Source organism: Octodon degus, unplaced genomic scaffold (assembly GCF_000260255.1).
Source record: "Octodon degus isolate 3935 unplaced genomic scaffold, OctDeg1.0 scaffold00043, whole genome shotgun sequence".
Taxonomy (NCBI): domain Eukaryota; kingdom Metazoa; phylum Chordata; class Mammalia; order Rodentia; family Octodontidae; genus Octodon; species Octodon degus.
The window spans coordinates 10,097,605-10,125,211 of NW_004524619.1; the positions used below are offsets into that span (position 1 = coordinate 10,097,605).

General features: G+C 55.8%; 1 protein-coding gene across 3 annotated transcripts; it reads right to left on the reverse strand.

Annotated features, from left to right (window-relative positions):
• Nucleotides 1–27,563, reverse strand: Prkcd (protein kinase C delta). 3 transcript variants are annotated; one of them, XM_023715733.1, is made up of 19 exons: nt 27,353–27,563; nt 23,891–24,012; nt 12,914–13,047; nt 11,583–11,782; nt 10,486–10,546; nt 10,190–10,352; nt 10,073–10,104; nt 8,879–8,964; nt 8,514–8,643; nt 7,945–8,045; nt 6,778–6,874; nt 6,455–6,555; nt 6,129–6,302; nt 5,824–5,915; nt 5,113–5,175; nt 4,089–4,227; nt 3,778–3,966; nt 3,155–3,283; nt 1–608 (listed from the first exon to the last, which is right to left on the reverse strand). In XM_023715733.1, the coding sequence occupies exons 3-19, from the start codon at nt 13,026–13,028 to the stop codon at nt 450–452; spliced, it is 2,031 nt and encodes a 676-aa protein (XP_023571501.1). In that variant the 5' UTR covers nt 13,029–13,047; nt 23,891–24,012; nt 27,353–27,563; the 3' UTR covers nt 1–449. The 3 variants fall into 3 exon arrangements, with proteins under 3 accessions (XP_023571501.1, XP_023571500.1, XP_004631744.1); XM_023715732.1 differs by lacking the exon at nt 27,353–27,563 and adding an exon at nt 26,586–26,670; XM_004631687.2 differs by lacking the exon at nt 23,891–24,012.
• Nucleotides 27,564–27,607: the final 44 nt, after the last annotated feature.

A 27,607-nucleotide genomic window follows, 5' to 3' on the forward strand; every position in this document is an offset into this window, starting at 1 on the left:
TACCATTGAGTATTTATTTAGACACACAAATGAAAAGAACCTGGTGGTTCAAACAGATTAGGATCCTTTCATCCCCTTTTGGAGATATATATATATATATATTCCAAAACCCAACACATCACTGGTCCCCCATGCTTTCTCTCTACTGAGCAATATATACAGCCTATTATATATATATGTATATATATAATATATATTTTCAATAGATAACTACATTCAAGTAATGAAACACAGGATTTACAGTTTCCCTCTGGGGCAGAGGAAAGCAAATTCACACACAGTTCACAGAGGAAGTACCGCAAGGGCCCAGCCGGCCCAGCCGAGCCCCTCTGGGGATGGGGCAGCAGCTGAGGTCAGGACAGTCACAGTTGCTGCTCAGTGGGCCCTGGCAGGTGATGACACGGGGAGCCAGCCCACTCCACCCGGGGTGCAGAGGACATGCATGCGCCTCAGCCTTCCAGGAGGTGCTCATACTTGGGGTTCACAAAGGAGAAGCCCGCAAATGCCGTCTGGTCCATGGAGTCGATGAGGTTCTTATCGCTGTGAGACAGGCGTGGCTTCTCGTTCAGGAACTCCTGGTCGAAGTTGTTGTAGTCTCCAGAGGATTTCTGCAAACAGAAGAGAGAGTGGGTGCTGAGGTCAGCCCTCCAAGGCTCCCAGGGCCACGGTGGGCATCCAGGCCTGCGCCGGGCAGAACAGGAAAGCAGTTCTCCCAGCAGCCCAAGGGCAGACCCAGTGCAAGCAGATGGGGAAAGTGGGCAGGGTGCCCTGGGGGCCAAATCTCACCTGCCCCCTGTTCATGTAGAGCCCACATGCTAAAAATGACTTCTACATGTTTAAATGGTTGAGGAAAAGATAAAAGAATGGTATTTCATACCTTGTGAAAATGGCATCCAAATCCCAGTGCCCACAAATAAAGTTTTATGAGTTCACAACTATATCCACTTGCTACATCTTGTCTACGGCTGCTTTAAGGTCTGCAAAGCCTAAGTATTTGCTATTGGGCTATGTACAGGAAGTCTCCAGATTCCCCGCTTCTGAGGGTCTGACAGATGGTTACAGAGATCTTGAGCTGGTGGCCTGCAGGCCAAGTGAACCAACAAGTCCAACCACATGGGCTAGCCCTGGATTTGGGGGGAGTTTTGTTTTTAATGGCACTTAGGATGGGACCCAAGGCCTTGCACATGCCACGCAAGTGCTTTACCACCGGGCTACACCCCCGGCCCCTTGCGTGGCTCTGATGAGATTTGAGGAAGTATGTTCAATTTGGCAATATGACATAAAAATCCAGATTTTGACTTTCCTTTCAAAACTAGCAGATTCAAGTAGCCCGAGGCCCATTGCCTTATATCACCTTATTAATTGCCCCACAGTCCCAAGAGGTAGGTGCCACTGTCCTACCTGGACATGAGGAACAGAGGCTCAGAGGAATCAGAACCTTGCATGTGGCCAGAGGAGGAGGACGAGAGTGCATCAGGTCTTGTTTTGCTTTGGCACCATCGATGGAACCCAAGGCCTTAATGATGAGCTCTAATCTCTATCTCTTGTGAATTTCTAGACCAGGTTTCATTAAGTCATGAAATAGCCCAGGCTGGGCTCAATCTTACTATCCTCCTGCCTCAATCTCCCAGAGTGCTGGGGCTATAGCTGTGTACCACCACCTTAAATTGGAACCAGTGTTTTATTCTTACTTTTATTTTTTGTTTTGCATTGCTAGGGATCAAACACAGGCAAGCACTGATTGACCTACACTTCCGTCCTGGGGCCGCTTGCCGCAGGTCCCCCCATCCAGGCAGGGGCTGCGCACCATCGCTCTGGCCTTACGTTTTTCAGGCCAGAGGAAGAAAGCAATCTATGAGCAGTGAGCGCCCGCAGCCTAGTGCTTTTCTCCAGCTGGGCTGCCTGTCAATGTTCTGCCCAGCTCAGGAGGCCCAGTAGGGGAAGTGCTCTGTAGCCTCAAAGCACAAATGTAGGGCACATTACAGAGGCTTCCAGAAGGGAACAGTGTGTCCTGGCATATGAGGGGAGGCAGAGGAGAGAAAGGGAGTGGGAGAAGGAATGGGGATCACAGAGGGCCCAGGGGCCTAGCTCCTTAGTGGCTCCGACCTGCCTCCTCTCGCTCTTGTCCCTGGTGGCCTCTAGACTCTGAGCTTCAGTGGAAGGCCCCCAGCTGCCCTCCCCTCGCCCCATCCACCCCATCCCTGCTTCCAAAGGGGCCTCTCACACCAGTCCCTGCACCCTGGGCTCCTGCTGACAAACCCTCTGGGTGGCAAATGGTCCTATAGGGCCCGAGACACCTCACACTGCTGTCTTGCATCCCAGCTAATCGCAGTGGGCACATTTCCTATCTGTAAGTTTCCCTCAGCTCGGGGACCGGTTCCCAGTGCACCAGGCACGGCACCCCCAACTAGTGCAGATTGTGTTTCCAACAAGCACTGGAAGATGGACTGGATGAGGATGAGGAAAGAGGGAGTGAGCCTGTAACTGATGCCCTGAGCACTGTCCCTACACAGCGTGTGCCACAGAAATGGACGAGGTGCTTGTCAGCTGGGCGCCATGGCCAGCACCTGCAGTCTCAGCACTTGGGAGACTGAGCTGAGAGGATCTCTCTCTTTTCTTATGTATTTAGTACAGGGCCTATAGGGTCTCACTATGTAGATCAGACTTGTAGTGATTCTCCTGTTTTGAGCCTCTCAAGTGCTGGGACTACAGGTATGTACCACCATGCTCAGTCTCAATTCCATCTCAGCGTACCCCCAGGGCAGGTCCGGCACAAACAGAACCCTAGTCCACTGTGTCTGCCTAAGCAGGCACTTTAGTCAGCTGAGCTATCTGGCCGGCTCAGGAGGATCTCTTGAGCTCAGGAGTTCAAGACCAGCCAGGGTGACACAGAAAGACCATATCTCTTGAAATTTTCAACAATGAAACAACAAAACAAGACAGTGAGGGGCAGGAGCTCCAGTTTCCGGTGTTTGTTGAAAGAGGAAGGAGAGAGAGTAAAAACTTAAGGGCAGAAACTATGGCTGAGTGTGCTGGGGATCAGAGACAAAGTCTGCTGGAAGGGATATAGGAGGTGTGAGTGGTGCAGGAGACAAGCAGGGCAAAGCACAAGGGCCCGCTGCCTGCAGGCTACGCAGGCACGGGAATCACGTACCACTTTGGGCCTGAAGGGTGGCTCCACTCTCCGCTTCTCCAGCAGAGTCCAATTGATGGTCTTGAAGAAGGGGTGGATTTTGATGTTTCCCGTCATTCCCAGCCTCTTGACTGGGTCTCTTTCAAAGAGCTGCAACCCAGCAGAGGCAGTGGTTAGCACACGAGGAACACGGGAGACGACAGCATCAGCTAACTGCCCCGGGCCTTGGGGTGCTGAGGCGGGCCTGGCCCAGCCGAGGATGCAGCCCAGGGAACTCCAGGGGACCTGTGCAGCCTGCAGTGCTCCCAGCTGCCTAGGAATCACAGGCCCTGGCTGGTGGGGCCTGCGTAAAAGCAGAGCCATTCACTAAGATTCACCACCTGCCTGGCACAGAACGGAGCACCATGGGCTTATGTTTCCTTCCCAACAACTCTGTGGGGCCAGTTTTCCCATCGTGCTCGCAGACAAGGACAGAGGCTTGGAGGGGGAGGGTGAACGATCTGCCTGAGATCACCAGCCCATCGCAGGTGGAGCCTCCGGTCTGTCTCCTGACCCTGAGCTCTTAGCCTCGTGCCAAGCAGATGTTAACACAGGACGAAGACCGGCGTGCACCCGCCTTGCCCTGCCCGGCCCAGGGCCCCCACCTTCTCCAGGATGTCCTTGGATTCCTTGGTGATCCAGCGGGGATAATGTGGTGTGTCCACACGGATGGACTCGAAGAGCTCGTCCTCATCATCGCCGTGGAAGGGGGACTGACCAATGAGCATCTCATAGAGGAGGACCCCGAAGGACCACCAGTCCACGGAGAACGTGTACTTCAGGCCCTGGAGGATCTGGAGAGTAGCAGCAGTCAGAGGCAGGGTGCCAGTGCTGAGGGGGTGGCGGGACTTGGGCCACTTCATCCTTGGGAGCCCTGCTGGCCTGGCCAATCAGGGGCTGGCGGGCATTCACTCACCTCAGGGGCGATGTAGTCGGGGGTCCCACAGAAGGTGCTGGCTCGGTTTTCCCCAAATATGTTCTCCTTACACATGCCAAAGTCAGCTATCTTGATGTGGCCCTCCCGGTCCAGCATCACATTATCCAGCTTGAGGTCCCTGGGGACAGAGGACACGACAGGGTCATCAGAAGCAGTGGCTCTCCTCACAGCCCTGCCCCCACCCACCTGTTCATCAGGACTTTCCCCAGCACTGTGAGGAAATGAGCAAGAGACAGAAACAGAAGGGGAAGGAGGTGCTAACACGAGTGCTACCTCCAAGCTGCCTACTGTGCGCTGAGGGCTGGACACACATCCTACTCCTGAAGCCAAAAGCAAGCCCCAGAAGAGGTGATGTCACATGCCCCAGATCACCTCACTACTCTGCAGCTGAACCCCAGGGCTCAAATTTGTCTTACATCCAGGGCTGGAATCACATCGATTTTTGCCATTAGTCCTTCACGTAGATAATCGATGCACATGGGAACAAGTACTACAGAGGAGCAAACGATGCCAAGTATACCTTCTGTTAAGCGCAAAGGCCATGCACTCCCCCGACAATCTAAGCATGGAAAATCACACTGTGCGTCTCACCCCACTTTTCAAAGCCTGGGAGCTGGCATTTGCTATCCACCACCCCACTGACTGATTTTCTACTTGACAGCATAATTGGCAGCAATGTGCAGGTGTGGCCTCTGCCTTTTGCATGGGGGTAGAGCTGTCCTCCACAGAACGAGACCCTCAATTACTGGATGAAAACTTAGATCACTCAGATGGGGCTTCAGAGCAAGACCGCCAGAGCCAGGGCAGGGAGGCGCCTTAGCTGTCAGCATCGTCCTCCGCATGCCTGGCACTGGAGTGGAGGTTTAGAGAAGCAGCCAGCTGACAACTTAATCCAAGCAACGATGGAGCAGCAGCGGGGCCAGTGCTCTTTGGAGCATGTAAGGAAGCATGTAGGGGGTTGGCGCCACCCCTCCCAAGAGCCTCCGAGGCCATGGCACTGTACCTGTAAATGATTCCTTTGTTGTGTAAAAACTGCAATCCACAGATGATTTCCGCTGCATAAAACCTGAGCAAGAGAGGGAGAGTTCTAGAACTTCTGCCCATCAGTGGCCTTCATGGGCTTTTGCCCTACCCCATCCTCAGGGCAGGAAATGCTGGGAACAACCCCGGACTGATCAACTACACCTTGTATCAGGCAAGTAAGGGCTGGTGGCCCAGGCAGAATTAATTAATTAATGTATTTATTTTTGCGGAACCAGGGATTGAAATCAGGCCCTTGCACTTGCCAGGGAAGCTCTTATTCTACTGAGCCATCTCCCCAGCCCCAGACAGAATATTCTGAAGGGAAAGCTCCAAAGAAGCCAATTCTCTGCTTGTGTGTATGTGGTGTACATAGACGCCTCACACACAGTGAGTGCAGGAACAAGCAACAGGGAGAAGCATCACAACGCCAGTCTGCAGCCCCCATCAGGGCGTGCTGATATACAGGACCTCTATGCTTCAGACGGCTCTGGCTGTGGCCCAAGGCAGACAGGAACCAGCAGGCCTGCACTGTTCCTGTGGCCACTGCTCACCCATGCCCCTGGCTTCCTACATGATGCAGAGACCCAGGCCATCATGTCTCTCCAAAACCAGCCCTAGCCTTGGCTGGCTTCACCAGGAAGGGAAGAAAGGAGCTAGCCCCCCTCCCTCCCTGCACAGGGCCCGCCAGTACGTGGCACGGTAGAGCTCAAAGCGGCCTTTGTCCTGGATGTGGTACATCAGGTCCCCGCCGTTGAGGAACTCCATCACAAAGAACAGGTGCTCCTGGGGTGGGACAGCAGTGGGCAGAGCAGGGTCAGGAGAGGGCTCCCTGCTGAGGCCCAGGACAGAGCCCCGGCAGCAGGCAGAGGGGCCAGACCCTAGGCCAAGGGGCCATTCCTACCCTGGGAGGTCTGAGGGCAGAAGTCATGTCCCTGCCTGGGGAATGTGGGGTGGGGGGCGGTAGCACATGGGCCTCAATGCTGGGAGGCCACGTACCTTGGTCTGAAAGGTGCAGAAGAGGTGGGTGAGAAAGGGATTCTCCCAGGCGAGCGCCAGCACCCGCTTCTCCACCATGGTGCACTCCACATCGTCGTCGATCAGCACTACGTCCTTCTTGAGGGCCTTGACAGCGAAGAACTGGCCTTTGCCCTTGAGCTCTGCAAGCAGGACCTGCCGGGGGGCGGGATGCTGAGCAGGCAGGCCACACCAAAGGCCAAGGCCCACCCAGATATTCACCCCGACACTCGAGTAGAAGTAGCCAGGGTGCAGCAGAAAGCGCTGCCCTGGCCCTCAGGGCTCCCCAGAACCTCACGGTCCCTCACCTTCCCAAAGCTGCCTTTGCCTAGGACCTTGTGGAAGGTGAAGTTTTCAATCCTGCACCTGGTGCTGCCTTCCCAGATCTTGCCGTAGGTCCCATTGTTGTCTGTTTGAGAGAAGATGCCTCTGACTACAGTCCTGGTGGCCATGATTCCTTTCCCCAGAGTCTAGGGGCTGGGGGTGATGGTGGGCTTAGGACAGGACAGGCTTAGGGAGAGAGAGGGCCTGCTCCCCCAGTGTACCTCTTCCCAGCACTCACTCAGCGGGCCCTTGTCCATGACCTGATGGGAAATAGGAGCTTTAGTGGGGGATTTGGGTTCAGCTTCACCTGGGGCATCATTCCCAACGACTTCTGGCTTCTTCTCAAAACCCTGGTATATCCCGACAGGCTCCGAAGACCCTGAGTCCTGCTTTCGGGAAGATCTCTAGAAAGGTAATGGAGGCAAAGGGGTCTGATGTGAGACAATTAGAAGAACTCCCAGCCCAGGAACAAGAGCCCTTGGCCCCAACCCCCCACAATACCAAGGGTGGACAGCACAGGAAAAGCCCAAGACCTACTGCTTGTGTGTGTGTGTGTGTCCGCCCTCAATGAAGCATAAGGAGGTCTGGATGGCACTACAAGCACTGACTGGACATGGAAATTTTGTACACTAAATATATATATATATATATATATATATATATATACATATATATATATATGTATATATATATGTATATATGTTTTGTTTTTTTTTTTAATTTTTTTTTTTTTTTCAGAACTGGGGATTGAACTCAGGCCCTTGCCCTTGCCAGGGAAGCACTTATTCTACTGAGCCATCTCCCCAGGCAAGAATTTTTTTTTTTTTTTTTTTTTTTTGGTGGAACCGGGGATTGAACTCAGGTCCTTGTGCTTGCCAGGGAAGCACTTATTCGACTGAGCCATCTTCCCGGCCCTATTTTAAAAAAATTTTTTTTTTTTTTGCAGAACCAGGGACTGAACTCAGACCCTTGCGCTTGCCAGGGAAGCGCTTATTACACTGAGCCATCTCTCTGGCCCCTATTAACTTTATTTTTGATTGAGTCCAAAATTTTACCCTAAAGTTTTTATGTATTCCTCAAGTCACACACACACACACACACACACACACACACACACACACTCACGATCTTAGTTCAAAGAGTTGCAATAGCCATGTCTGCCCTCCTCTGGACTCACCCACAGGTAAAGAAAGGATGGATTATATAAGAGGTTTCCCATGAGAACAAGACCACCTCCCTCTGCTCCCTAAATTTTTTTTTTTTTGGCAGAACCGGGGATTGAACTCAGGTCCTTGTGCTTGCCAGGGAAGTGCTTATTCTACTGAGCTATCTCTCCAGCCCTGCTCCCTAAATTTTTTGATCAGCTCTTCCAGAAGTGAAGTCTGGGTATAAATCCCTACAGTATCCCCAAGACTGCTGGGAGCCTGACCACCCGACCCCTGCCTCACACCCAGAGTCCACACCCCCTGCCTACCTGGCTGACTTGGTTCAAGGCCTCGGCCAGGAGCTTCTGGTTGATACCACAGAGGTTGGCCACTTTCTCCCGGCACTTGTGGTGCACATTCATGCCACAGTCTGCGTGAGGGAGAAGCAGTAGTTAGTCTGGGAGCTCAAACAAGGCCACGGGGGAAGGGGGCAGGAGAACAGGGACTCCTGGGATCCCTGTCTTCAAGGGAAAAAAAATACCTGAAGCCAAATCAGAAGCTACGGGTCCCAACCGTAAACCCTTTAAACCCTTTTAAAGACTTCCAGGACGGCTGAGACAAGCCACCCCCCTCAGGGTCTCCAGATTCTCCTCAGCAAGGGTAGGTGTGGGCGCTGCCTCCACTGGACGCCAGGCCTCTGCTGAGGACCTTGCGCCCACTGCCCCTCACAGTGATTCTCTCAGTCCTACTTTTCCCCATTTGAAACCTGAGGACGCAGCTCAGAGGCAGAGCCTGCACCTGTCTCCTGTCCATGCAGCAGGTAAATCGCCATGTGAAATCCCTCAGGGTGAGGAGTGAGCCAGACCTGGCTGGGCCTCAGGGGGCAGGCAGCACCCACCTTCACACTTTAACCCCTGCCTCACCAGCCCCCACAGCAGGCTGCCGCAGTGGTCACAGAAGGTGGGGCTCATATAGTTGTAAACCTTGAACCGATGCGGCATGTCGATGTTGAAGCGTTCTTTCTGGAACTGGAGGGGAGCATACAGCAGGTCAGGGGCCACATGCCAGGTCTAACTCCTTTCTTGACCCCAACTCTCCCCAAACCCCGTGTGCTATGAGAGGCCCAAGGAGCCCATGAGGAGGAAAGGAAGTCTGAGAGAGATGGGAAAGGGGGTGAGCCCCGAGGGAAGGGGCAGGAGAGCCCAGGCCCGCCCACCTGGCCAAGCCCTGGGTCCCCCAAACCCTGCCCTGGGCCCAGCTCACTATGGTGTGCCGGCTGTTAGCGGCAGTGCCAGTGCACCGGCCGATGATCTTATCGATGCATTTCTTGTGGATGGCGGCGTTGCATTCTTGACGAGGAGCAGAGGGTGGGGGGGCGCAGGGAAGGGCAGAGCTGTGAGCTGGCGCTCGCTGGCCCCATCCAGCCCTCTACACAAAGCCAGCCTTCTCCTTGACCGCCCACACCCTCACCCACGGAGGCCTTGGCCCAGGGCTTGATCCTCCTCCTCCCGCCAGCCTTTAGGGAGGAGCCAAGGAGAAGACTTGGCCAGGGAGATGGGGAGTCGCAGTTTCCAAAGTGAGGAAAGGTTTATGGAGTCCTAGTGGGCAGGGCGGCGGGCAGAAGTGAGGCATGCAAATGGGCCTTTTTTGGTGATACTGAGGATTGAATCCAAGGCTCTTTGCACTGAGCTACATCCCTAGCCCATTTCTGCTTCTAAGACCACTTCTCATTAAGTCACTATGTTGCCTAGGCTGGGCTCACACTTGTGATTCTCCTGCCTCAGCCTCCCAGAGTACTGGGGTTACAGGTGTGCACCACCGTACCAGAGCTCCCCGCCTTCTGCACTTCTAGGTCCCAGGAGAGCCAACATCTACTACACTCACTCTCACACATGCACACCAACACACCCTAACACAAAGACATCACACATTCACACAAAGAACATGAAAATCTTCTTATACTGAACTGCTACCATTAAGTGCTCTAACTCTTAGGCACTTAAAATACAGCTTTATACACATCCACCACCTCTTCATACCAACTATGTTAGACCTCATTTATACACAAGGAAACTGAGGCACTAAACAGGGGCTAAAGCCCCAGGAAGTAGCAGAGCGGCCTGGGCTGAAAACGCCAACCTGTGGAGCCTACTGCACACACCACCCAGAGGAAGGGGCGCTCAACCTGTGTGCCAGAGACCACGCATCCCTCCCACATGTGAGGCCAGGGGAGCGCTGGATATACTCTAGTGTGCTGGGCCTACTTTGGGACCCTAACCTGACAGAGCGAGGCAGCCCCCACTCACACGCAGCTACCATCCCCATCCCCTCTGGTGGGGAAACACTACTGCACACACACTCACATACCCACAGAACCCTCGCCCGCCCAGACACGTCACACCCACCCAGGGCCACACGCTGGCAACTCAGAGCATGCACTGGGCTGCGGATACTTACGCCTGCACTTGTAGCCTTGCTTGTTGAGACCCCTAGAAGGAAAGCACCAGGCCAGGTGAGCAAGGAGAGCTCCAGGACCAGGCCTCTTACCCTGCGTCACCCACAGCCGGGTCTCACCAGACAAACTCTTTGCACACGGAACAGAAGGTGGGCTGTCCGAAGAAGGTGGCAATAAACTCGTGGTTCTTGATGTAGTGGATCTTGGCTTGTTTGATGGCTCCGCGGCGGTTCATTGTTGGGAACTTGTTGTCCTCCTCACTACGCATAGACTGTTTGCAGTCTGAGGAAGATGGAGCAATACAGTAGGTCGGCCCAGGTGTCTGGGAAGGGCAGCACCCTACAGACTCTTCCCGGTGGTCTGTGCCGATGAATGGGGGTTGTTTCCCTAAGCCCAGAGCCCTGTGGAGACTTACCCCCGTCCTCCAGGAAGTACTGTACAGACATCAACACCTTGGCCTCAGGCTGCAGGTCCAGCTGTAAGGGTAGGAGGGGGGAATAGCAAGGTCAGCGAGGGCGGGCCTGGGCCTGGGCCTGATCAGGCACAGAACCCGCCCCCATGGTTGTCCCTCAAGGCCAAGGAAGCCCCTAAAGCCTGGAAAAGCACCTAACTGCCCAATATAGGCAGGGCCCCGCTCCACCCCCACCCTGCACGCCCCGCCCCAGCCCCGCCCCCACCCTGCGCCCAGGGGTATTATTACATTTGGGGAAGTGAAAGGGTCCAGCCCACATCTAGCCAGGCCACTGGGCCCAGGAACAGAACAGGAAGGGAAAGTCCCCAGCCCTTCCCTGTGCTCCCCCAGGACCCAGACCTGTGATGGACCTCCTCCCAGGGCAGAGGAGAGAGCACACAGCCGGGGATCCTGTGTCAAGCTCTCTCTAGTGCTGGCTCACTCAAGGCTGACCAGAGCCTCTGATGGTCGCCAGGAGCCCACAGGTAACCAGGGTGGGGGGGTGGGGGTGGGGGTAGTGGTTCTGTCAGTGCTGGTGTCCTATGGTTCCCTAGGACCCTACCACCTGGCCACATGGCCACAGCCGTGTGCAGAGTCCCAGTTTCAGCAGGTGAGTGGGCAGGCCAGCTAACCTCCTTCTCCCACCCCTGTGCTGCTGAAGATCGTGATGCTGTTTCACATGCCTGCCTCGGCCTGGAACACTAGGCAAGGTTCCAAAAACGAGGCAAACGATCAGTACCTCTGAGAAGAGGGGCTGGTACTGGGGCAGGCACATAGCCTTTTATCTATCTAGTTTGAAATATTTTACTTTGTGATATCCTGCCTTTTCAAAAGCAAAGGAACGAAGAAAGTAGTCTGCAACAATGCAGATGGCTTCCTCTAGCACCCACTGCGAGTCGGGCTCTGCCTTGACATGCAGCGGCTTGCTTCACCTAACAGCAGACCTCAGGGCAGAGGGATGAGTGGAAAGAGGCTAAAGATGCTGGGGACCCGGATCCCAGAGCCAGGGCTTGAGCCTGGCTGGTGCCCTCCCCACACCCCCTGCCCGCTGTGCCCCTCACCCAGAACTCAGCCTTGCCGTTGTTCTTCTTGCAGCGCTCGGCCAGCACTGACACGCCCACGGTCACCTCGGACACTGGGTCCTCGGCCGCCCGCATCAGCACGATCTGGATGACGCGGCCCTCGTAGATGTGGGCGTCAAACGTTGACTTCCACTCAGGATACATAGTCGGCTTCTTCTGTACCAACGTCTTTCCTCGCTCTGCAACAGGGCCGGGCAGGCAAGGTCAGCCTAGGGCCCCCATGTCCTCCCTCCCAGCCTTCAGCCTCTGCCTGTCTGTCTTGCTCCAAGTGTCTTCTGTAGCTTTTGCCCTAGGTCTTTGCTTTTGTTCTTCCCTCTTGTGACCTTTTCGTTCTAAGTCAGTGCTGGTGAACTTCCTAGAGATGAGGGCCCAAATTGCAACCCCAAACCCATTTATTTATTGCAAAGTGCCAACACTGCAATTAAACCGGAATGCTTGGGTATGGTGGCGCATGCTTGTAATCCCAGCACTCGGGAGGCTGAGGCACGAGGATCACTGCAAGTTTGAGACCAGCCTGGGCTACAAAGTGAGCTCAAGGCCAGCCTGAACCGCACAGCGAGATCCTGTCTCAAAAAGACAAAAATATACCACGCATGCTATAGACTCACTACCACGGTTCTAGCTACACTTAAATCTCCCCTGGCCTGTGCAGTAACTCAGGAACACGTGCTGAGAGCTGCCAAATGCCAGCCACAGTTGGAGGTAAGGAAATGGTGGAGACAGAGTTCACACAGTGCCTGTCCTCCTCAGTCCAAGCTCTAGTCAAGCCCTCCTTCAACAACCACTAAGTCATAGCTGTGATGAGACAGAAGAGTCAAAACTGGTGCCTGGCGCTGCCTAAGGGTCCACTTGGCTGGCCCCGGGGTGAGCAGAGGGGTGCAGGAGCACGAGGGAGAAGTGTGAGGTGTGCCTCTTCTGGGAAGGCCTCCACACCACCAGCTCGTGCAGCGCCCTCCCACAGCACTCACTGCCTGGGGACATGTTCAGCATCTCAGCCTGAGAATGAGCCCCAGGAGGGCAGGGCCAGGTCTGTCTTCAGGCATGGCCATATCCTTGGTACCTGGCACAGAGCCGGGTTCAGATGGACATGTGGGGATATGGGGTCAAACAGTGGAGCCTGAAAAATCCAAGGCCAGAGAGCCTCAATGTGAGAGCCTGTAGTACTTGGTGGCCTCTGCTTTCCTGAGTCACACTTGCACAGGGTGCGGTGACAAGAGGATTCTTCCCGGGACCTGGGGGACAAGGTAAGGTGCCCTCCAGCCCTGCCTGCGGAGCCCACGCCCCCCTGCGGGTGCAGCTCCTAGCTGTACCTGTGCTGAGTGCCTCCTTCATCTTCACGGCGCAGAAAGGCTGGCCCGCCTCAGCCTCAGTCTGCAGAGAGCCCAACTCGTACGAGTTGAAGGCGATGCGCAGGAATGGCGCCATGGTGGGACCTGGAGCAGGGCTGTGTACAGAGAGGGGGTGAAGCTGGAGAGCAGGGGGAGGGGAGGAAGCACAGCAGGGGCCAGACAAGCTCTCAGGGTCCCAGGTGCCCCAGGGCAGTGCATGAAGCGTGCTAGTCCTAGTGGCTAGTGTTATAAATTGGGAAATTTTATGTAAGTCTGCCCTCTGGCACCCTTGGCAAAACCAGAAGATGTGACATGGGGCAGGCTGGACAACAGCCACAGGGATAGCTGCCTTGTGGACGCCAGGCCAGGGCATGTACTCACTCTTGTCTGAAACTGAGTCCCAAGATACTAATCTGGGTCACCCTGGAGCTCCCTCAGTACCAACTGCTGGGTACCTACCCCAGGGGCCAGGGACCTGGTGTATGCCAGGTCTCCACGCCTCAGCGCCAGCAGTCACCCACCCAGAAGGGCAGGACAGTCCCCTCCCCTTCTTCCTGTCCTGCCCCATGCAGCCCTTTTGGTTCTGACTGCTCACAACTGCAGGTAGACAAGGGGGCTGAGATGAGCACTTGTTCTTCAGAAGGGGAAACTGAAACCAAGACTGAGCCTGAACCAAAAGCTGAGATCCTACTAACTTAGCACCTACTTCGTTCTGGGGCCGAGAGAGGCTCTGCCTGCCCACAGCAGTGCTCCTGGCCCTCCTAGGTGAGGCCCTGGGAGGCACGTGCCTCCTGCTACCTGGAAGGCAGCTTGCACTTTCCCACTGATTTTCTGCTCAAACATAAAACTGTACTTTAATGTTGAAGACAACACTGTGCTCTGCACATTCACATACGGGTCAGCTTCCACGCTGCCCCTTCTTTCCTGTTCCCCAAGTGAGGAGTTACTACATGAGGTGACCCCAAGTGTCTCCTTTCACTGCTGTTTATAGAGGACACTTGCGTGAAAGCCACATGCACACACTCATCCCCCAGGCCCAAGCCACACACACAAGGGTCATCCATAACCACGGTCAAATGAATACTCCGTGTTCCTGCACACACACATGCACATAAGCTTGACCCCTGGGGCAGACTTAGGCACACACCCTGACCCACCCACCTACACGTGTGCGCACGCAGACGCACACATACATATGTACACACACCCCACAGCTGCCCAGCCCCTGGAAGAGCTCCCTCTACTCCTGTGCAAGGCAGCCAGAGACAGAGCAAGTGGCCAGGTCTGCTGGAAGCTCCCAGCCCAGATGAGCTCACAGAAAACACTGACCTCACCCTGCAGCCCAGCCCTGTGGCAAAGCAGGGCCACAGATTTGAGTTTCCTGTGGCCAGCCTCTGAGGCCAGCAACCAGACAGAAGGAACCAGGCAGGACAGATTCTGCCACGTCCTCTCCCTGGTTCCTACCCAGTGAGAGTGACAGAAGGTGTGCAAGCTCACGCCTATGCCCAGTGCCTCTGGCCTGTGCCCAGAAGGTAGGTGAGTCCTAGGTACCAGGCTAGACACCCACAAAAATTATCTTGGTGGGCTCAGGGACAGCCAGCAGTGGGACACAGTGGGCTCGTCTCCAGCCTGCAGCCTGCAGCCTGCTTAGGGCTACACGGGTGTGACGGTCTCTGAGTATGACTTAAGCACCCAGAGACGGGTGCACCTGTGAGGCCATGGGTGTAGGTGGTGGCACGTGGCAGGAGCTCAGCTCATGGTGAAGAAGCTGTACGGGCCTGGCCCTGTGCCGGAGTGCAGGTGGGAGTCCTAAACGCCCAGAAGAGCAAGGCAGCACCTCCTGCTGCTTTTCACCCGCGCACCTCGCTTACGGTCCTCAACATGCACCTGGCATCTCTCCACATGTCCAGTAGTTTGGGGACACAGTACTGGCTATGGACCCCATTTCTCAGGAAACTCAAATCTGAAGGAACACAGGGCACCCAGCACTCTGCACACAGTCTGGCCAGCTTCTCCTCCCTGCCACAGCACCATGGGGCCAAGAAGTGGCTCATTCTGCCCCCAGCTTGCCAGCAGTAGCTATGCATGGCAACCCAGGGCTGCACGGAGAAGACAGGAGAGAGAAACCTTGGAGGAATGAGGAGGGCACAGGCCCAGCTTCCCAGGCCTGTCTTGGACTCACTTGGCAGCTGCTGCTCACAGAAGCCACTGGAAGGAAAACCACAACCACAGCAGGAGGGGCCTTAGCCCTAAACCTGTACAACCAGGCCACAGTACCACGAGCATAGCGGATCCGTGGTCTTCGTGGGGCACCACGGGGCTATGTGGCAGTAACAGTGGGCTCAGACCACTTAGCTCCAGGATTAAAACTAAGGCAAAGGGTCGAGCCTGATGCTTCCACCCCTCAGCCCTCAACCAGACTACCTAGACCCCAGGAAGGAGACAGGTCCCATCTGCTACGACCACTGCGTGACCCTCCCTCTCTGGTCCATGGATGCCCTCTCTGAAAAATGCAATTCAAGCCCAGCCACCTACCTGGCAGGGTCTGAGCAATAGTGGAAAGGCGAGGGCTGAGGCTGCTGCACAAAAGCAAGGTGCGCCTACTATTTACAGCTGCCATGCAAATAGACCTAGACCCACAGCCCCCAAAGGAGGGCCCCTGGCTCAGCCCCAGACTCATGATTTTCGCGGGGTGAGAGAGGAGCAAGGGCTGTTTCCCACACACCACTCTGTGGGGACCAGCCAGGCCTTCCTCACAGTTTGTGGCTCCTCACCTCTCTGCTCTTGCTTCTTCAGCCCAAGGTAGATACAGGCCTTTGAAGCAGAGAGCCCTGGAGGGTCTAGTGGTCTAGGTGTGAATCTTAGCTCAATTTTTAGGGACTGGCCTTTTCTGAAGTTGACAGTGTACAGGTTAACCTTGTAACTGCCTTAGCTCACTTTATCCCTACCTTGCTCCCAGGGAATGGATATTTTATGGATGAAGAAATCCAGACTGACTGAGGTCAAGTGACCTGCAGAGGTCACACACCCACTCCACTGAATTTAGGCAGCCTGATGCTGCAGGTCATATTCTTTCCACTATGCCATGTTACAAAGAAAAGATGAAGGGGGAAGGACCAGCGAGATAGCTCAGCAGACTAAGCACCTGCTTAGGCAAGCCCAGGGACCAGGGTGCAATGCTGACACCACATGCTGCGCCAGCCTCACCCTGAGGCTCACTGAGCCAGCCAGTGAGACCAGGCATGGTGGTGCACACCTGTAATCCCAGCACTGGGGAGGCTGAAAATAGAAGAATCACTAAGAATCCAAGCTGCCTAGTGAGACTCTGTACCAAATACATTTTAAGAGAGAGAGAGAGAGAGAGAGAGAGAGAGAGAGAGAGAGGGTAGAGATGGAGACAAACATGCCAAGAATAGCAGATACAAACAACACGCAAAGTCAGAGAACACCATGGTACAGGCAGAACTCTACGCTTGATCAGTCTATTTGCTCAGCCCAACTCCTATGCTCAGGCTGGGTCCCAGCCTTATCATAGTTAAGGAATCCTCATGCCCAGAGCTGCCATCTTCTCTTCTGACCTGACCACCTGGACTAACCCCCAGTTGCCAAAACCTGGGGAACTGGCCTAGCTCCCCACCCTGCCCTAGATCAGCCGCCTGGAGGTAAAGAAGGGCAGTGGTCAGGCCAGACCAGAATAGGCAGGTCACCTCCTCCAGGGCAAACAGAAACCTGTTTCCAGCCAGCCCAGGGAGGTGGGCGAAGTCAGCTTCAAGGTGACCAGAGTGGCCACACTGTCGGAGCTCCAGCTGGGTGGCCTGTGGTGGACAAGTGTGTGGCTTCACATCTACATGTGAGCTGATGTGTACCAGCTCCGGCAGGAACTGAGGCGCATTTTCTAATTTTTCTACAATTTAGAAACTTGCTTGAACTAGTACTGTCAAAGGAGAAAGACAGAACCCACCAAGCTAAGTTGTCTCCAAGAGATAGGCCTTCAGAGGCTGACCTGCCCCTCTCCTCATTGCATAGAGGGGAAGAATGAGGTCGATGCCCCGCGCAGGGGTCCTCTGGCTTCCTCCCTCCTCCCCCTCTCCTGTTCAGTTCTGCCTCGCAGCCCCAGGGTGATGCCCACAATAGAGAAGCACACGTGACTGGGGACAGCCAGGCTGTCAAGGGACAATGTGAACAAGCTCAAGAAGAGAACCCCTGTAGTCCCTGGTGAGGCAGACATCGGGGGAGTAGGAGAGCCTGCTACCATGCAGACCTTTCCCATCCACATGTGACCGACCCTGGACTGCTCCCTGCCCACTGCCCAGGGCCAGTACCCCTGCTGCCAAGCAAAACTGGATGACAGGTGACAGCAAAGTGGGGCCTCCTGAGGATGTAGCCCTAGGCCTTGGGGAAAGGAGCAAAGAGCTAATTCGGGTCATGTGAATCAGTGTGATCAGCAGGGGAGCACAGAGCTGGCCCTGACAGCTGGAAAAGGGCAAGGGGGCCAGCACAGCGGAACAGCCTGCTGGGGAGGCAGGGAGGATGGCATGCCAGCAAGGGTGGCCTCCCAGATGGCCTTCCCAGACAGAAGTAGGTCAAAGAGGCCACAGGGGTTTCAAAACCCAGGAAATGGGATCGGCAGAAGGAGCAGGAGGTAGGGGAAGGAGGGGCTGGTAAGCCTGCTCCAAGGCCCCTCCAGCATGGGCCCTGCGTATGCCCCATGCGCCCAGCCCTGTATGAGACAAGGACCAGAGCTACAGCCTCAGGCCATGCCAAGGCCCAGAGCAGGGGACACCGCCACACTGTTCCTACCAAGACTTGCAGCTCATCCCTGGCCAGGGGTCCTCTTCAACCCCATGCTGACCAACCCCCGGGCTCCCCACCTCAGATTCCCAGAGTGCTGCTCCTCCCCACTCCTCTCCCTCCTGGGCTGTCATGCCCCAGCCACCCTTCCCACTGTGGGGGAGCTCCTGGATTCCCACTGCCATTGGATGAAACCCAGACCTCAGCCTGGCCCGCAGGCACCCTGCACCTGGACCTGGCCTGCACTCCACCCCGAATCCTACTCCAGCCCCTCCTGAGCTAACTGGAAAGCTCCCACGCACTTCCACACACTCACACATGCCAACTCCTTGGCTAAAGTGTCCCCCTCCAGTGCCCATGTCCTTCCAGGCAGCTTGAAAGGTCAAGCCTGGGGTCCCCTGGAAGCCAGTACCTCCCTGCTGGTATCAGAGGTCCTTTCTGTCTGAGGAGCAGGGTCTGCTGTCTAGGGGTGTCTGCCTCTAGTTCAGGCTTCTCAGCCCTGGCTACATGGTTGACTTTGCAGGGACATTTCAAAAACCCTACTGCCAGGCCCTGGAATCCAATAGGAATCAGACAGGGGGCCCAGGTGGCAGGAGTGTACCTTTTGCGATCACAAAGATGGTTATACTATTCTGAGAATGTAATGAAAGCTGAGGGCCCTCTTCCAGGGAAAACAAACATGTGTGGACATGATTCTGCACACAATGTGTGTGTGTGTGTGTGTGTGTGTGTGTGTGTGTGTGTGTGTGAAGTTCCAGGTCACCTCCTGCCCACTTCAGGCTCAGCTAGTGGGTACCACAATGACAAAACACACCAGGCTGATGAAAATCATAGCATGGCGAGGGATGGTCACATGAACACGGTGCGGTCACAGAGCAGGACAAGACCTGGGGAGTGACAGGGCTGGAGTAGAATGAAGGCTGAAGGAGCCTGTCAGCTGGGTTTATAGTGGGGCCTTCAATCTGAGTATCACAGCCCACCCTGCCAGAGCATCTGGAAGGATCAGATGGCAGGACTAGGGACCTCACGTGGGGACAGTACCTCAGTTAGATCACAGCCCCCAGCAGCTGTTACTGCCCTGGTCTCAGCCAGAGGGAGGGCTCCAGATATCCCTGGGGGGAGCAAAGGCCCCTTCATGGCAAGATCCAGAGAGGCAGCTCCTTCAAGGACAAGGAGTCCTCTGCGAGGAGCCAGGTGGGGAGCGTAAACCTGGGGCTTTGCAATAACCACACACGCGGCACACAGCACGGCCACCAACTCAAACACAGGGTCACACACAGGGAGCTTCCCTTGCGGTTGGACATTCATGGACTGATAGCCATAGGCACATACGTGTGCAAATGACACTCTGGGGCACACACAGAAATGCCCCCCACTAGCCAGCTCCTGCATGCAGCACACAGACCACACCCAGCCACGCCCACAGGGAATGCCTTGAGCTGTACCACACACACAGGCACAAGCACCCTCCGGGCAGCCTTGGAGATGAAGACGAGTACCTGGAAGGGCCTTGTAGGCCTGCCTAGGATCCAACCATCCCCCTGGGGCACAACGGCTAGCAAGAGAAGCAGGGGATGGCAAGGGCAGGCCAAGATGTCCCCCCGCCAGGAGGTCCAGGGCAAATCCAGAGTAGCCAGGGAAGGGAGAGCTGGACAAGTACCTCACTGGATGTCCACTTTCCTACAGGGTCCTGAGGGGGCTGAGGTTGGGGTCACACGTGACAGTCACAGGCCTGGGGCATGAAAGGAGGGAGGGCTCAAATTTCTGCCTCTGGGAGCAGCCAACACACGACCTCCACAGGCTCTAGGCCCACTGGGCAGAAAAAAGGAAGGCTGAACACTTTAAGCACAACCACAAAGCAAAGGATAGATCTGAGGTGGGGGTAGAAAGTCTCCAGCTCCAGTCCTGGGAGTGCCTGTCAGGCTGTGCAGCCATGGGAAACCGCGCTCTAGTCTGCTGCACTGGAAAGCACACAGACCAGGCCAAGGCAGCGAGTCCACCAGCACAGCCCCAGTCAGCAGATACCCCTTCAGCCTCTGTCTTGACAACCAAGGCCCCTAAACTGTCTTCAGGTCAGCCACTGGAAGACCCCAAGACAATCCTTCCCCTCTGCCCACCCCCAGGCCCCACAGTGCACACCACACAGACATCTGATCCAACCTTGGGGCAGGTATGGCTGCTCTACCACACTTATTTACCCAACGCAGCCATAGATATGATCTAAAGCTTCCGGTCTGTTGTGAAAACAGCAGCTCAGCCACCACAAACCTGCCCTCCTGGCACCCGGCAGGGAGGGACCTTCGAGGGACAGTATCCCAGCCTGTGTCCAGGGCCCTTCAACTTCCCCACTGAGGCTTGCTGAGACCACCCCTCCCCAACCCCCTTTCAGCCAGATGCTCTGGCACCCCACCGTGTGACCTCACCTGCCTCCTCAGCCCCGCCACGTGAACCACGTGAAATGGCTCAGAAACGCTCAGATCTGCCCACAGCGGCTGCTGCTGTTCCCCTCCAAGCGCTCCTCGTCTGCTGGCAGTGCCCACGCTCACGCAGTTGCCAGGACTGACACCTGGGGCCGGTTTGCCTCTGCCCTACCGCCCCTCAACTACCGCCTCCGCCTCAATTCCTGGGACCTCTCTCCCTCCCATCTCTGCCCCTTCAAGCCCCACCACCACCCCCAGGCCTGGCACCTGCCTGCCCACAGCTCTCCCTTCTCTCTTCTGGCCCCCGTGGTCCCCCTGTACTCTCACCCCTGCCGGAGCCCCTAGTGTTTCCTGTGACCCCTTCTGTCAGCCTAGACCTTTCAGCCTGCCCGTTCCACCCATCCTACCACCTTTCCTCCCTGACCTCCTCAGGAGCTGTCCTCTCCCGGCTCTGATGCCAAAGCCACAATCACTTCTTTCGTTTCCCCAAACAGCCAAGTCCCTGCCACCGAGGACCCTCCATGCTTGTTGTCCCTCCCTAATCCCCACAGTGTCGTCTTCCTACATTCAGGTCCTACAAGGACACTGCCCAATCAACCCATTTTACAAATGAGGCACTGGAGACTCACTGCCATCAATCCCTGCCTCAGAGGTACATGGCCAGCGAATATCAAACCAGGGTCTGTCTGACGCCTGCAGAGATCCTTGTGTGCTCCCAAGCCCTCAGAATGTTCTCACGTACACTCCCAGCCCAGGCGCTGGTCCCTGCTGATCTCCAGCACTCAGCCTCCTGAGCTCTGTTTGGTACGCCACCATCAGCACTACGCTTCAGCACCACCTCCTCAGCTTCCTGATCCCCAACAGTGAAGACCACAGCTCAGCCCACTCCTCACTGCTGACCTGTGTGTTCCTGGGATAGGCAGGCCCCCGCCACCAGCTGCCACAGGATGTGGATGTGGGCACACTGTACTCCCAGAGGGGTTTCTAGCTCCCCTTCTCCTGCAGCCCCAGATGTCTGCCCTCTTCCCTAGCCCAGAGGCTAACCCCAGAGGTCCATAGGGTGTGTGGGCTGGCAGGAGAGCTCACTGCCCAGCCAAGTGTCCAAGCCCAAAGTCCTGCAGGAGATCAGAGCTGGAGAGGGACAAAAGGATCCCTGAGGGGCAGCAGGCAACTGCAAACTGCCTTTCCCTTTCCTGTATCCATTTGTCATGAGATCTATTTTTTCTTTGAAAGAGTGTGGAGGGAGATGAAGAGGAGGGAGCCGGGTGCCCGAGGGGCCACAGCGGCTCCACCTGGAGCTCCTTTTTCAGAGGCCATGGGACCCACTGAGCCAAGCAGCTGTCCCTGTGTCCGGCATTGGTGCTGGAGGCAGAACTGAGAGGAAATGAGAGCCAGAGGACCCTGACGTCAGGCCAGTCCCCAGCCCATCAGATAATGACGGCCCGTTATCAGTACCACTCGCTGGTTTTTGAATAGTTACTATGAAACAGCCGCTACTGCCTCATATGACTATGGTTTCTACTCACTAAAAACTGACAGTGAGCCAAGCACAGTGCTAGCTACTTTACATACATTATCTGTTCTTTCCTGAGTAACTTCAAAAAGGTGAACATTATCATCACCTCATTTGTCAGAGAATGAAACTGAGGCCTGCCTAATGCCTGAGACACTGCCCCACCATTCTCAGCTCCCAAAGGCAGTGCCTACCACAGCTAATGCCTGAACCTCAGCTTACAGGATCAGAGCAACAGAGGAGGAGGGGCTGTAGAGGCTTCGGGCGACTCCATGCCTCCGCTTTCCATCCTTCCAGAGTCCCTGGCAAGGCGGGCAGCCCTGACAGTGCAAGCCTGGTCGTTTAGCCTAATTCACCAGCCAGTTGCTGCTCCTCTCAGTAGGTAGGACAGGGCTGGGACAAGCCACAGCTGGATGGCTTGGTCAGTCCCACTGTGAAACCACTTCCTGGGCAGCCCAGAGGAAGTGAGCCTCCGGAAACGCCTTGGACATACAGGCCTGTCCCCTGGGCTCCAGCCCTGAAAAGTGGGCCCCAGGAGTATACCCTACGTGCCCCCAACCCCCAGAAGCCAGCAACTCCACTTTCTCCAGGCATGAATGCTGTGGGGCACAGAGGGGCTGTCTAACCCCCACTAGCTCTTGCACACCCTGGCCCCATGACCCAACTCCTACTTCCTCCTCTGTGGCAGCAGCCACAAACGGCACCAAACAGCTGAAGGCACCTCCTCCACACCCATGCTCCCCATTTCCAAAAGCCGTGGTCAGCCTGGACGCCTGGGCCAGGTGGGTGGAAAGCTACTGGACATCTGGCCAGAGCCCACGTTTCAGTGTGGCCTAAGCCCTTCCAGCCCCTGTGGTCACAGCAGCACTTGAACGTGCCAGACTCGGGCTGCTGGACAGGGCTGTGACTCTGAGCAGGGCTCCGTTCCTAACACAGCATGGGCACCATGTGGCAAATGTGGGTGGCCTCTGAGTGCATGGAGACAGAGGTGAGCGTCTGCGTTGTTGGGGGTGCGTGCGAACACCCATGTGCTTGTGGGACCACATGTGCGGCGTGTGTGCCGGCACTGGGCATCGACTGCGTGGGTGCTGTGCGCAGCCCGGCTTTCTGTGTGCCTGCTGAACATGTGCATGTCCAGGCCAGCCAGGTTGGTGGGACTTGAGACTTTAAAGTGGAAGGACTCTTTGGACAACCAGGAGACTGGCTCCCCTGACCTCAGGCAACAGAAGCCCCAAGCCAAGAGCATCTCACCTCCACGCACGAGGTCCAGGGGTAAGATGGACAAAAAGAAGACCCTGTCCTTGTTCTGCAGAAAGCCAGTAGGGCTGGAATGAGGGCAGCAATCAGGGATAACTCCCAGAAGAAGGGCGCCCTTGCCATCCCCTGCCCCGGTCATCTCCCAGGTTCTAGGTGGCCACAGCTCACGCACATACCCAGAACCTGGCTCACTGGGACTCTAAACACTCAACAAGCAACTCAGGTCTTCATTCCCCTCTTTTATCCTTCCAGACCATCCCTCTTCCTCTCCCCCTCTTCTCCCTCTCCCAATCTTCCTCTTTCTTTCCCTCTTCCTCTGACTAGAGATGGACTCCAGGCTTTACTTAAGCTAAGCATATGCTTACCACTGGGCTACACCTACAGCCCACAGGGCCATTTTCATGACATCGAGGTGGAGAAAAAGCTGGCCCCAAAAAGAAGGGCTGCTGACCTCAGAGATTGTGGTTTTCCCTACATTCCTAGGAAACACTGCCTGACTCACTCCTAGATCTGTAGCAAAGGGGCTGGACAAGAACTGCGGTATGCAAGAGGCCTCAGATGTGCTGGGAGACCCTGTTCTATCCCAACCCACTGTGAGGCCCAGATGCACCTTAGTTTCCTTCTGTGATGATGAGGGCAGTTAGAGGGTGACACATCTACCCCCAACCCTTGGCTCACAGGCCACTTTCTCTCCAACTGGCCTAAATGGTGTCACCACTCTTTCCCCCAAACTATGAGTGGCTCCCAGCCCCCTGAGCTTCAAGATCAAAGCCTTCCCAAAAAAACAGTCGGGTTGCAGACACAGCACTACGCTGGCAGAGCTAATGGCTGCCTCCTCAGAGGCCTGAGTGCTAAGTGCCAGATCAAGCACTCTGCGTGCTCCCCCAAGCCCATGAAATCCCACAGGGGAAGGGGCAGCGTCTAAGCAGGAAGGCCACTCAGCACACTACCCATCTGCCCAAGAGCTTCCAGTCCTACCTGGGGCTCCCAGCTCCCACGTGTCCTTGGTCCCAGCTCCTCCTGCTCCTGCTGCTCCTGCTACTCAGCACCACCAGGAGAAGTAGGGCTGCCGCCCCCGCCTGGGCTGATTCCCAGCAGACCTGCAGGAACAGGAGAAAACAGCTGAGCAGGGAGGCACAGCCAACTAAACAGGCTCTCACCTCCGCATGGCAGACAGGCCCAGCCAGCTCTCAGACTGTGGGCCTCTCTGGCCTTGGCTTTCTCTTCTGTGAAATGGGGGTTAGGCTCAAAATTTCTAGGTGTCTGCTCCAAATTAGGGGCTGGAATACTGTGTTTCTGTCCTTGGAACACTTCCAATATGAGAGGTAGCCAGCAGACACAGCAAAAAGCTGTACCTAACCCTCCCAAAGCAGAGGTTGTCCTACAGGTTTTAGAATCCTAAGGTGTAATCAGGTACCAGCACTTTACGGCCTGGGGCGAGTCCTCTGTGCCAGTTTTTTAAAGTGGCAGGGAAATACTAGTGCCCTTCTCCCCAGGTGACTCTCAGGCTCCAAGAAGTGCTGTGTCAGCTCCCCAGCGGACTCACGTTGGAAGAAACGAATGAACTCTGACGCCTTTTCATTCTTTTTTACCTTACAGTTCACATGATTCTCACATTACTGTTGTGCCCATTATTCAGCTAAAACAAAGCAAAACAAAAACACAAAACAAAACAAAAAAAAAATAAAAAACACCACTGAGGCCTAGAAGGGAGGAATGGCAGAGGGGGTACCCAAGGTACCCTGGGTCTCTCGACTGCAAGGCCAGGCCTCCGCAAGATTCCCCTTCCCAGCTGCGATCCCCTCCTTAGCTGGACACCCCCATCATTAGCTGCCCCCTCCCTGGGGGCAAAGGCATCCTCAGGCTTTATCTTTTTATCAGTACTTTAAATTATTTCTAGTTTTAATTTAAACTTTAATTAGCTGTTCTGCTAAATGGTGTTAGTGCTCTGTAGGCACTGCTCAGAATTACCCCCCATGTCCCTGCCACAGAGACAGTGGGCTGGTAGTTGGGGTGGGGGATTCTCAATTGGGCAGAACATGGCTGGACCCTGGGGGCTCAGTGAACACCTCCTTCCACTAAGCAGCTTTGCTGCGGGGATGCAAAGGGGCGACAGATCTCACTGTAGACAGGAAATGGGATTGGGGCCATGTGAGCTTTCATTAGCTTCAGTTCCTAGGTGAATGGGGACCACAAATGGGGGGGGGTGTCACCAAGTAAGGCTTGGCATGTTCTTCCATCCCAGTATGTGCTAAGGTTGTGCTGATGGGCCCCTGAAGGGCCTTCAGTCCTTACCACTTTCTACATTTGCAGCCAAGAAAACAGTCCCGGAAAGGCCTGGCATGGGTCTCCTGCTGACAACTATTGGAGGTTTTGGTCATTACACTAAAAAGACTATGCCAGGTGTGGTGGTGCACACCTATACTCCCAGCACTTGGGAAGCTGAGGCAGGAGGATCAGCATGAGTTCGAGGCCAAGGCAGGAGGATCAGTGTGAGTTCGAGGCCAGCCTGGGCCACTTGGTGCATCCAAGTCCAGCCTGAACTACATAGTAAGACCCTAACTCAAAACACCAAAACTTCTTTTAAAACTTTGAATAACATTAAAAAGCCCAAGACCTGACTCTAGCTTTCCTGTGTCTCCAGGAGTCTTATCAGGCCTTGCATAGGCAGAGTGCATAACCACAACCTCTCAATCTCCCACACACGTGCACATACCAGGGCTCTCACCATCCTTCCTGGTACTATGTTACACCCTCTCCCCCACCACTAACACCCACACCTAGCCATTCTTGGTTCCCCACAATCACAGTCACTCCCCACAAACATACACACTTGCAGTTTCATTCAGTTCCACTGTTGAGTCTCCTACCAATCACTCACTCCCACACTACTGTCACCTCTAGCATAGTTAGTTCCACCACACGCTGGAGTCCTCACAGCTTTCTACAGCTGGGAATAGTCACCCAGATATCTCTATCTCTATCTCTATCTCTATCTCTATCTGTCTGTCTGTCTGTCTGTCTCTCTGTGGCATCTGTGCGCGCCTGCGTGCACACACACACACACACACACACACACACACACACACTGGCCTGTGCCACAAAGCTGCCCTCTGCTGGCCTGTCCACCACACCTCAGCCCAGTCCAAAGCAGGAATGAGGAAACTCAAGAGATCAGTCCCCCCCTCCTGGACCAAGACAGCTTGGTCACAGAAGCAGTGGCAGAGGGAGAGGAAGAAACAAATTTGAGTTCTCCACACCCCCTTCTCTCTCTCTCTCTGACACACCTACACACACAGTTCTACAAAGACACCCAATCGGCCTAGTGGGCTGGCAATCCAACAACACAGGTTCCTACAATTAAAAGATCTAACGTATTCATGGCCAGTTGGTCACCACGCTACATCTAGAATGCAACACAGACTTCTCCAAATACAACACGGGTAGTCTGGAGACAACACACGAAGACAGTACACACAGCTGCAAAGGACACACACCGAATCTCAAGACAGGAAAGACATAGGCAAATCGCAGATGTGAGAACACACGAAAGACACAGGCAAGTTCCACAGTGAAAACACAAGGGACAAAGACACACAACATCTCCACAGCACCAGGAGAGAGGATCTATGCGGATACGAAAGGGTCAGGGCAGAGGACCCTCCCTACTCACAATAAGTCCTCAGGACCAAGTTCACTCCGGGCGCTCAGTGGGGCCCTACCCTCACCTACGGAGTAGGAACTGGGGAGGTAGAGACGGAGTGATGGGTGTTTCCCTCCTCTCGCTCCACCGCAGGCCAGCAGGGCGCCCCACCTCCGCCCCCTCCTCTCACTTGGGCCCCCAGGAGGATGACGGGGGTGGGGGAGGGCGTACTGAGACTGCCAGCAAACTAAAGCCTTCGGGGAGGGGGATCGGAGGGGCGGGGCGGGAAGGGGGATGGTAGAGCCTGGAGCCACGCCCAGCCCGGAGACTGAAGCAAGACCCGGAGACTGAAAGAAGAGCTCGAGCAAGGAGGCGCTGCGAGCGGTGGCCCGGCTGGGACCCGGGGACTGGAGACACGGCCGAGGCCAGGTGGCAGAAAGGAGCGGTGGGGCGAGCGGAGCCTGGGACCAAAGCTGGCTCGGGAAGCTGGACCGAGGGGGCGGCAGGGGTGGAGCGAACTTTGGAGGGCGGGGGCAGACAGCAGCCGGGAAGGGACAGCCATAGACTCCGGGGGGCGGGCGGGGAGCTCATGGGACGCTCCGGGGGAATTCGGGGCGCTCGGAGCAGCGGGCGTGGACGGACGGCGTGCCTTCGGCCCCCGCCGCCCAACCGGGGGACAGCGCAGTGGGACTTTGCCGGCCGCTGCTCAGTTTCTAAAAAGGGAACCAAAGCAGGGAAGGGGAGGGAGGGGCGCGGCGCCCTCGACGCAGCCCAGATCCCGCGCCCGGCTCACTCACCTCCCGGCCGGGGCCGGGCGCCCAGGGGTCGCGACGGCCGGCGTCTGGCTCCCCGCGCAGGTCCCCTCGCGCGCGGGCTCGGTGTGGGCCTGCCCAGGACGAGCCCCGCGGCCGGGACGTACGGCCCGGGTCTCGGTGCAGGGGCAGATCCCAGGGGTCCGCGAGGGATCCGGACCGCCGCCTCCCGCTCCCGCGCCGCTGCACACGGAAGTGCGAGGGGGCGGGGCTGCGCGGCCTCACCCAGGTGCCAGCCGG